At 41.6% G+C, this 11,205-nt stretch overlaps 1 protein-coding gene across 1 annotated transcript; it reads right to left on the bottom strand.

The window, feature by feature from the left end:
* Positions 1 to 7,891: 7,891 nt before the first annotated feature.
* Positions 7,892 to 9,142, bottom strand: LOC136282500 (uncharacterized). The gene is made up of 3 exons (XM_066170139.1): positions 8,855 to 9,142; positions 8,564 to 8,739; positions 7,892 to 8,234 (listed from the first exon to the last, which is right to left on the bottom strand). The coding sequence occupies exons 1-3, from the start codon at positions 9,140 to 9,142 to the stop codon at positions 7,892 to 7,894; spliced, it is 807 nt and encodes a 268-aa protein (XP_066026236.1).
* Positions 9,143 to 11,205: the final 2,063 nt, after the last annotated feature.

The raw sequence follows: 11,205 nt of genomic DNA, 5'->3' as shown, positions 1-11,205 counted from the left end.
GCATTTGAACATAAAATTCCACTCCAGACTATCAAAAGCTTTCTCAAAATCTATAAAAAGTAGCAATCCAGGGATTTCATAAGTTTTCGTGTAATCCATTATATCTAGAATTGATCTTGCGGCTTCCCCTATGTAGCGACCTGAAACGTACCCAGTTTGATTGCTATGAATGATTTCGGGTAAAACTTTGACAATACGGGTCGCTATAACTTTGGATGCAATTTTGGCGTCGACGTTAGTCAAGGATATTGGCCTCCAATTTTCTAAGTAAGTCCTATCCTTGTCCTGTTTCTCAATAAGAGTAATCACTGCCTGTCTCTGAGATGGGGACATTTCCTTCTTCATAAAAGCTTCATTAAATGAATTAATCAAAGTATCACTAAGTAATGGCCAAAAGGTGTTATAAAATTCAATGGGTAACCCGTCGTTGCCTGGCGTTTTTGCAGTTGGAAAAGTTTTGAGAACATTCTGGCATTCTTCCGCAGTTATTCTACCCTCACATATTATTCTTGAATGTCATTTTGAAGAAGCTACTTTCAGTGTCATGACTTTACCTAGTCATTGGAGAGGCATGTTAATTTACCTTTATTGTGTTGTTTATAGAAGGGAAAATAGGAACTGACAAAGCTGCCCTTTACCTCAAGTACCAGAATCGTTAAAGGAAATGGTTATTTAAGATATAGAACGGATATATTATGTTTCTATTGAGTTAAAGTATAAATCTACAAGCCTTCTATCATGAATGCCATAAATGCTGTTCTCTGATTGGCTAAGCTACTCACTACCTATTCTGTTGTGGATAGCACAAACAAAATGACGACTGCTTCTTTTTGTTTTCAAAGTGTCTATGAAGAGGATTTAGACAAAGTTTTCTCAACTAGTAAGATTTATCCTAAAACAATTCGATTATTTGCTCTCAATTTCTATGCGTAATAGTTGAGTCGGGCTGCACCCTCGTCAACTATCAAACAAAAGAAATCTCAAGCTCATAACCTAATTGTCTGAGAAAAACTCGATTTTCAACGAGTCAGTGCGCAAGATAGATGTACACAATGCGCACACAATGTTGAACATACATCCTCAATCTCTCTTTACTTCTTTTTCTACCTACAAAATATAATAACTGTGGAGACGGTCCTTTCATCTAGGAATTAAAAGTTAACAGAAACTCAACAACAGATTGTTGCAGAAAAAGGAATAACTGAAATTACCGTGATATTTGAACTACAGGCACAAAATTCTAACAAACCAATTAAAAAAACAGTAGCCTTTCCAACTGCATACCTTTTCCACTTATGCTTTGACTAGTTGCAATCAATAATTCAAAACCAAACAGGAACAATTTCTCATGTTCAGCTCTAGCATGAACTACAGCAAAACTTTGCTTCTCTGACTAACATGTATTAAATGTTCACAGATCACTGTCAGAACACAGAAATAACAAGCCCGGACACATCTTCTAGTGATAGTCTGATGCTAGTAATCAAACATGCCCGTGCTCCTTTTTCCCTAAGCAGGCTTGTGAACTCTTAAGCTAGTTCGGTGTAGTTACGGTAAGTTCTTGGTAACTCTAACAACGGGCCACAGGTGCAGGCAATTGGTCGCCGCAACTCGCCATCCATTGAGGTAAATGAAACTTCCTGGTGTTCAGGCTTTATATCGCTTTCCATAGTGAATTTCAGGAAAGTGCCCAGAGCAGGAGCATCCAGAGATCTAATAAACTTTTTGAGGTAGTCTAAGCACTGAGTCTTGGCTTCATTTTGTGGTTGACTCTGCGGCATTCTAGCAGTCTTCTTTGCTGATGGCATCCTGGCAGAAGAAAAGTCGTCCAGGCCAGTGAGGCTGCTGAACTCTCGGTACTGTTTGAGTTCTAACACTCTTCCTATTGCCGTCCATTCGCTTTTTTGAAAGTCGTGGTGAATACATGGTAACTTTTCTTTGTCACTGACCATGGTAGCTGCAAACAATTGTTGCCAGAACGTAACAACGACAATTCTTGCTACACCCAAACCTACACCCTCTTCAAGCTTTTCTCTTTCATTGATAATTCTGAAAGAAGAAACGCAATCCAACTAATCTCTGTTCTTAAACAGTGACATCATATCATCTTTCAGGTGGGAGGCTATTTTCAGGCTATTTTGACCATGGAACCTGTCTACAGGCCCAATTTGGACATTTTGTATGACCAATAATGTATACTTACCTTTTGGCTGGCTTCTAGGTTGCTGCTGCAGCGTGGATCTACAATTAGGAAATAACATACCATTAACAAGGATCCAAAACTTGAGGTCTCTTTACTGAAATCTTTCAAATTTCCTTTGGTAAAAGCATGTTCATATCAGCCTCACTGGCTATTATAATATGCAGTATAATACAGATACCTTTCTTCATCCAGTTCCATAAGTTGCTGAGGCAAAGTTTCAGTAACTGGATCAATGGCCAGCAGCGATAAGTTTTCCCAATCTTTGTCATGAGTGGCAATTACATCATGACTAGTACAAGCACCAAAATGTATGAAACTGATCTCTGGGGAACTTGTGCCCATGAAGAGTGATTCATCCAAGGCCCTCATGTACGTGACCACATCTTCATATCCAAAGGTGATATAGTAGTTTCAGGGTGGAATTGTCAACTGAAATGTTCAGGGTGTAGATCTAAGGAGCCTAATCAATCATAGACAGCCACCATCTTTTCCGCTGCTGAAAAAAAACTGCGTTTCTCTTCCCTGGAAAGGATGTTGTGCAACCATTAGCACACGGGTAGAACCACTTTCTGGTTCAGCAGGAACTTTTGAAGCCTTTATGGGCCACAATTCCTCCAATTTGGAGAGTTTTTCAATTTCTCCAACTAAAGCTGCTTGCTTTTTTCTATCCGGTTCAAGGCTTTTTCAGAACTCTTCATACTGTTCCTTTTTTAGGTTTTGCCACAATTTTCTTTGATTTTCAACTTGAGTGTGTAAGTGATGACGCCAGGCCTTGCATTTGTTTTGAGGAGTTCTGGATGACTGACTGTTGCTCGTTTAAGGCCCAAAGACATTGGCCATGACCTCTTTATTATCAGAATCTTCACAGGACTGGCATGTAAGATATAGCTAACTCTTGTCAACTTGTAAGTTTCGAAATATTCTTGAATGGTGAAGGGCTGTTCATGCCCATCACTGTCTCAAAGTTTATTTATAGCTTTTCCTGTAAAATTAGCCAGATGAAAAGTAAAATCAGAAGTTTTTACTATGGGTGCAACACCTTCTGCAAAAAGACATCTTTACCCATCTCAATCAACTCTTGTTTTGTGGCAGTGAGTGGCACATCTTAAGTGTGGCTGCCACCTCCCCTAGCATACCTTACTGAGACAAACTTGTTCTTACTCTTGTTGAGTTGCATCAGTCCCAACGTAATTCTGGTTTTGGGAGCTCTTGTTGTTGAACTTGTCTCTTCAGGTACACTTGCACTTGGACTTGGACTTGTACTCAGATGAGTTGATTTTCTATTTTGCTTCTTTCTCTTTCATTATTTCTCCAACCAATTTGCAATTTTTGTTTTCTCTTTCTAAACTGTCCTGCGTCCTGTTTTTTTTAGAACACAAATCCTTTGGGGTACAATCAACTGCAGAACAGTCTATCTAAAGAATTAAACAACACAACGCTTTAATCAGAAAACTTAATTGAGCTTTATAATACATAATGCAAGTTCTAAAAAAAAAGAGAAATACAGTAGGAGTATGAGCCCACAGACAAGTTTTCCACAGCTTTTTCGAGTTCTCCCAAACTTTCATGTATAAAACTTTCAATCCCTTGGATATACAGGGTACTCAATACAAGAGGGTTTGAGGTACTAAATGCCACAGTTTAAGATGATAAGATGTTGATAGGAAAAAAAAGAGGAATAGCCCTGAATTCTTGTACTTTGTTGACACTGTAACATCATTATGTTCGTGTACATTAGTCATATTGACAACTTTTTCTAGTAGATCACAGTCATCAAGAGTATTCATCATGTCTTCTACTAAGCACATAGAACTCCATGCAAAGAGCAAACCAACATGCACGATTGCTTGTACAATAATAATAGTGATTATGTACTAAATAGCAAATTTTACTTTACAAGTATTGAACCCAATAAAAACCACTAACAGAAAGAGGATATTTTGTGGCCTTATTTAATGCTTTTCCTGCTGAAAACTACTAAACTATTGAAATCTGGTTGGCAGAGACTGGGAAAGAGTGAGTTACTTTGCAAACAGAATTTTGATAGGCTTAGGTGTGTTGCCTGTAGAAGTATTAGCCTACATGTACCAAGTTTCATTGGTCTCTGCTTCAAATTGGCAGAGATATTTTTATTCATTAATTTTATACTTGACAGAATACTGCGTTGAGTGTATGATATCATCCGTCCTCATGAGGTGTTCCCAAGTTTGATTATTTAACCAGTTGATCCATTAAAGCTAGATTGTACAGTTTGTGCAATTCAACCTATTAAGTAGTTGTGGATATTGTCCAGTTGAACCATTTAAGCTAGTCTGACCAATTAAAATACGTCAACCAATTAAGATGGAATAATGATTGTGGATGTATGAAAATCATATATGGGCACCGCGGTGAAGAGACGAATATACTGTATTTCTTGACCAATAAGCCGAGACCCCAAAATCTAGAGCCCTTTTAACAGACTTGTGTTGTCCAAAAGAAAAAGCAAAACCATCAGCTATAAGGCGTCTTTCAAAAGCTAGAAGCTCAGTAGGTTCTGTCGTGTCCGTCATTGTTAAAACTGTCTCTGTTTTGATGCCACTTTTCGACATAGAAAAAGTATGTCGGACAAAATTATTCACCAAAGAAGAAATAATTCTCCCCATCTTCCTCTGTTTCGAAACAGTAGATCCTCATCATGTTCTTCAGTGTTTGGTGCCATCTTTAGAGAGCTCTTTGACTTTGAGGGTGACATGCGGTTGACATATACTGTGTGACTCCAAGCTCGTGCATGACATGTTGAAATATGCCACACAACATTGGAACCTTGGTCAGACTGGATAGAACTTGGGAGACCTACCGGTGTAAAGAGCTTGGTTAAAGCTCTGACTATGACCTTTGCACTGATATTTCTCAAGGGCACGGCTTCAGGAAATCTACTGGATGCACACACGATGGTCATCAAATACTGGTGTCCAGACCTCTTTTTAGGTAGTGGCTCTAAACAATCAACAACGATTCTTCTGCTGGATGGCTCTTGAAGGGCTGGTAGTGGCTGTAACGGTACTTTTGGAACGATCTGATTCGGTCTCAAAGCCATCTAACAAGTGTGAAATGACTTGCAGTATTGCGCCACAACTTTTCTTAGACTGAGCCAGTACAAATGGTCTAAGAACCTCTGGCAGGTTTTGTTGACACCCAGGTGGCCAGGCAAGGGGGTCTCATCCGCTGTGCTTAAAACGTCCGGTCTGTAGGTCTTTGGGACAATCATCTGGTACTGGACAGCCCACTCCTCTTCAGTGGGAACATGGGGTGGTCTCCATGTTTTCATTAGCACTCCATTCTTCGTAAAGTAACAGGTGGGGTTCTGAGATACTTCGCTTTCACTAACACTTCTTGAAAATATAGGTGAGACTTCCGGGTCTTCGTGTTGTTCTGCAATAAGTTGAGAAGTTGACATCTATTCGACCTGTTCCATTGAACTTTTCTCAGAAAGTACTTATACTGGCTGAGAGAAAGAGGGATTCGGTTGCTCACCCGTAAGGACCAAGCTGATGGCAGTGTCAGCTAATCTTACCTCTTTTGTCTCTGGTTTCTAACTTCTTACTTATGGCTCGCGTCACGACACATTATGGGTACAGACGGAGAATTCTCCTCTCTACTGGCTCTGGAGACTTTTCTTAACCACGCTTGTCGGTGACAATAGCATTGACAACTACTGGTGTATACTGGTGTATACTGGTATATACTGATGTATACTGGTGTATACTGGTGTATACTGTGTATACGGTGGCACCGGGGTGTGCTTGGAACTGATTCCTCTTATTAGAACACTCGCACAAGTGGACGACTCCTCAGAAAACACCAACGTGTCACTCAGCAATAGAGACTGCGGTGCCTGTGAATAGAGACTGCAGTGCCTGTGAAGATCTTGATTGGTATGGAGTTGGACGTATCAGTTGACAATGACACCGAACCATGGTGGACGAAGGGCTGAAAAAGATCCATGACAGATTTGCAGGGGCCACTGAATTCACTCACAGCACTTGCTCGAGTCTACTCTCTTAGAACTTGGGGAGGGCGGTATATCTTCAACAACAGCAGTTAAACTCAATGTCTTAGCGAGAAAACCATCACGCTTAGGCGCCACTCTCCACTTTTCCGTGCAGCTAGAAATCAGCTGACCAGCTTTTCTGGAAAAGTAACATGTCGGCGGCTTGATGGGCTTACCTCGATCAAACTTGTTCTGTCTTGACCATGAGGAGCTGAAACGATTCCCATAATTGTTAGCAGGATTCTGCTTTGGATGTCCTCCGTCATTCTGCCGACTTGTCTGGTTTTGCAAACCATCGTGGTACCGAAGGAGGCAGAACTCTAGCGGGTGAAGTGTGAAGCTGATGGGGTTTTTCCATGAAGTTCACTTTGTGCCTCAACCAAAGCTCATCTGCTAGTCGTGCACCTTTCTCTAAGGTTTGTGCTTTTTGCTCATCGACGAACGCTCGGACATCACCGTGAATGCACCTCTTAGACTCCTCTATTAAAACTAGCTGTCATTAACCTATCGTGACTCTCATCTACCCTCTGTGAATGGCACCGACGATCAAATAACTGTTCCTTACTTCTAGCAAATCCTACATAAGTCTGACTATTGACTCTCTCACGGTCTCTGAACCTCGGCAACTGTTTCAGAACCCTTTAAAATAATATCCCTAGCAGTGTCATAATTTGCAGCTTGCTCTACACTTAACTGTGTTTAAATTTTTCTCGCTTTACCGACTAGTACACTCTGTTCAAACTGTTAAGCTGAGTGTGCATATTGTGCAGTTGAAGCATTTAAGGTAGTTCGAGCATTTCACCTACTTCAGCTAGTCGGGATAGAGACTGCAATTTGTGCAGTTTAACCGTTTCCGCTACTTTGACTATTTCAATAGTCGAAGCAATTAAGCTGATTTGTCATGAAAAAATTCAATTAAATCTTGCGGTTCATGCAGTTGAGCAAGTTAAACTAGTTTGACCATTTCAAGGACGTGAACCAATTAAGAAAGATTGGGCTATTTTTGGAGTATGATTGTCCACACTAGTTTGACTTTTCAATGATTATGTGTGATTAGCCCGCATTAGTCAGTTTGACCATTTGAACTTCTTCAACCAATTCATATAGAATGAGCAATTTGTGCAGTTTGACTGTCCTTGCTGGTTTGACCTTTCAATCAGTTGAATCGAGGAGGCTACTTTGACAATTTTAACCACTTGAAACAATTCAGTTAGATTGTACAGTTTCTCTGCAGTTTCAAGAATTGTGAGTTACTTTCACAATTTGAACGACTTCAACGAATTACGATAGATTCCGCAACTTTGTTCACTAGTTTGACCACCAAACCAGGTGAACAAATATCAGCTACTTGGACCATTTCAACCACTTCGACAAATTTAGCTACATTGTGGAGATTTCTAGATTGAACCTATAAAGCTTTACGCATCCTCTGCAGTTAGATCACTTGAGCAAATTTGACAAGTTGAACTCCTTCAAAGAATCGGGAAAGATTTTGCATTTTTTGCTGTCAGGTTAACGGTCTTCGCTGGTTTGATGTTTTTGGCCAGTCGAATAGATTAAGCCAGTTCGACAATTTGAACTATTGGAACCAATTTAGCTTCATGGCGCAGTTAAAAACGTGTAACTAGTTTGACCATTTGAGCTACCTCAAGCAGTTAAGTATTGTGAAACTTGTGCAGTTCTACAGCATCGAAATCAGTGTAGGAACACTCATTGTCTTCGGCACCGCCAACCATTACATCCAAAGGTGTCGTCATCTTTCTACCGAACATGAGCTCGAACGGGTTGTGCCCCGTGGAGGAATGAACACTACTGCGATAGGCCATCAGGCAGAAATCAAGGTGCTCATCCCATGTAGCTGGATTATCTTCAACTCTAGCTTTCAACATGCTCCTTAAGTTTTTGTGCAGATTTTCTACTTGGCCATTGCCCTTAGGGTGATACGCACTGCTGAGCGTCTTGTTAATACTCAGCAGCTGGCACGTTTCCGAGAATGTTCTAGACTCGAATTACGGCCTTGATAGTTATGAATGCTGTCAGGCACACCAGATCTGCAGATCCAGTTCCTTACAAGCACCTTTGCCGAGGTTGTGGCACGCTGGTTGGAGATTGCAAACACCTCAGCCCTGTTAGTAAGACTGCACTGAACTGTTAAGATGTAGCGGTTTCCTCTCCGAGACCGTGGCAAGGGAGCCACAATGTCAATATGGATGCGTTGCGTGGGGTTGCCAGAGGTAAATGACCACAGTGGTGCTCTGGGTTTCGCCTTTGGCTTACACTTGGCACATGTCAGACATCGATCGTAGTAACAATGCACCTCTTTGCACCTCTCAGGCCTCCGGAATCTAGCTTTCATCTTCATTAGACTCTCCATTCCTCCAAGGTGGGCGCAAGCAACGCCATCATGAACTTCGACAAGGGCCTGCTCCACTAACTGTTTCGGTGCAACCATCCCCAGTTTAGCTTGAGTAGTATGGGCAGCTGACTTTATATAGAGAACCCGCTGTTGTAGCAACAACAGTTCAAACTGGGCCCAGACAGCACGAGCAGCACAGCGCATCGACGTGAAATTCCTCAACAGCTGGTTTCCTTCACTCTTTCAACAAACGACAAAGTACCACGCTGATATCTGGATCATCTCTTTGGGCCTGTGCAACCACTTCTGGGTACCAACAATTTCTCACTTCACGTGGGGTTTCACCGACCGGAAGGTCTCTAGCAACAACCGTAACTTGGGATAATCCTGTTGGAGTAAACGATGGACAATTCCCATGTTGTCGTGTGGGCCTTCTAGACAAGGCGTCTCCATTATTGTGTAACCTCCCCGGGTGACGTTGTATCTCAGAATCATACTGTAAGCGGCCCAGCCAACGGGCCACTTGCCCTGGAGGCTCTTTAAAAGACATTAGCCAGACTAATGAGTTATTATCAGTCCTCAGGCGCAATTTTTTCTCCCACCAACTAATAGCGAAAATGGTCCACATTGTTTACCAGAGCTAGCATCTCTACTCGAGTCCCGCAAGAGTTCTTTTCCTGCTCATTCAAAGAACGACTCCCGTAAGGTATCACACGCTCAGTGTCATTGCGTTGCAATCGAGATAAAAAAACGCCAATGCCCAAGGGTTGGCTGGCATCTGTGTCAAGTACGAATTATCCTGCATCAGGACTAAAATCGGGATATGCCAAGACGGGTGCAATGGTCAAGCGATGTTTCAGTTCATTGAAGGCACTTTCTTGTTCCATCTGCCACTGGAAAGAAACACCCTTCCTCGACAATTCGTAGAGTGGTTCTGCGACGATCGAGAATCCAGAAATAAACCGCCTATAGTAATGGCAAGACCAATGAAGCTTTGGAGCTCTTTGATGTCTACTGGGGTTGGCCAAGTTCTGACAGTCTGGACCTTGTCAGGGTCAGTCTTGATGCCATCTGAAGAGACAACATGCCCTGCGAACGAAACTTCTCTCTTTAGAAACCGACACTAATTTGGCTTCAGCTTAAGAGCAGCAGTTCGTATCCTGTCAAATAATAACCGTAGGCTATGCAGATGTTCCTCGAGGGAAGGGGCCCAGATAATAATATCATCCAAATACGGAAGACAGTGTGTCGAAGTCGGCTCACTGAGTGCTAGATTCATCAATCTGGTAAATCCAGCTGGCCCATTCGTGAGTCCAGAAGGCATAACCCTCCATGGGAATTGTCCACGATGGGTCGAGAATGCTGTTTTGGGCCTGTCCTCTTCTTTTACTTGCATCTGCCGATACCCAGACGCCAAATACAGACAGGAGAACCATGGGCCACCACCCAGCGCCTCCACGACATCATCGGTCTTCGCTGACGGTATTGCATCTTTCTATGTACACAAATTCAGTTTGCGGTAATCAATGCACATACGGTAACTTCCATCATGTCTCCTTACCAAAACAACCGGACGGCTCCAGGGGCTATGCGACTCTTCAACTCTACCATTCGCTAGCGGCTCGTCCACCTGTTGATCTATGATCTCCCCCTGGTGCTGTTGGCAACTAAATAAAACTGCTTTAAGTAGCGTTTTCCCTTTTTAAATGCTAAAATACGCTGCTTTCAGCTTCATTGCACCATGAACATGTGTTCGCTTGTTTTCTGTAAAATTGCCCTGTTTCCAGCGTTATTGCAACGGGAAAAGATGTTTTGCAAGGCTGCAGCGAGTCACGCTGATTTTTACTTGATTTTACTTAAAACAACGTTTTTGCTTGTTTTTGGCTAGGTTCTGCTGTAATCAGCAGCATCTTTCTGTGCAGAACGTTTTCCTCTTTGTTCGTTACCAAACTACACTTTTGACGCTCTATATTACCGAAAGAATGTTTTGGTTTATTGGCAACTAAATTAAGTTGCTTTGAGCCCTATGTAACACACAATAAAAGCGTTTTTCCCTTTCTGTGTTTAAAATACGCTGCGTGTAGCTTTATTGCAGGAAAAACATGTTTTGCTTTGATTGCCTTAAAATTGGGCTGTTTCCAGTGTTATTGCACCGAAAAAAGGTTGTCTGCCAGTTTTCAGCGAGTTACTTTGATTTTACTTGATTTTACTCAAAACAACGTTTTCGTTTGTTTTTTGCTAAGGTAAGCTGTTTTCAGCATTATGTTTCTGAGAGCAGGCTTTTCCTTTTTTTCCAAGTTAAACTTCGCTTTTGACCCTTTATCATACGGAAAACACATTTTGGTTTACTGGCAACCAAATTGGAAGCTTCGAACTTTATGTCAGAAAAAGCAGCGATTTAGTTTTTCCCCGGGAAACACGCTGCCTCAAGCTTCATAATACCGAAAATATGTTTTGGTTAGTTGGCACCAAAATTGAGTTCTTTGAGCTTTATATTGCAAAAAGCAGCGTTTTTGCTTTTTGTTTGCTATAACAAAGGTTTTCTTCCAGTTTGCAACGAGTCACCCTGCTATTCTCTTGATTTTCCTCAAAACCACGTTTTTTCTTGTGATT

Source organism: Pocillopora verrucosa, chromosome 7 (assembly GCF_036669915.1).
Source record: "Pocillopora verrucosa isolate sample1 chromosome 7, ASM3666991v2, whole genome shotgun sequence".
In the NCBI taxonomy this organism is placed as follows: domain Eukaryota; kingdom Metazoa; phylum Cnidaria; class Anthozoa; order Scleractinia; family Pocilloporidae; genus Pocillopora; species Pocillopora verrucosa.
The sequence above is the reverse complement of the archived record's forward strand: the minus strand, read 5'-3'. Positions and strand labels throughout refer to the sequence as shown.

What these genes read in the sequence shown, in the direction of transcription:
- LOC136282500 (XM_066170139.1), bottom strand. Translation starts at nt 9,142, where the DNA reads ATGTCTTTTAAAGAGCCTCCAGGGCAAGTGGCCCGTTGGCTGGGCCGC. An exon ending in ATGATCCAGATATCAGCGTG is followed by an intron (nt 8,740 to 8,854) that starts GTACTTTGTCGT and finishes TTGCTACAACAG; the next exon opens with CGGGTTCTCTATATAAAGTC. An exon ending in AGATTCCGGAGGCCTGAGAG is followed by an intron (nt 8,235 to 8,563) that starts GTGCAAAGAGGT and finishes ATTCGAGTCTAG; the next exon opens with AACATTCTCGGAAACGTGCC.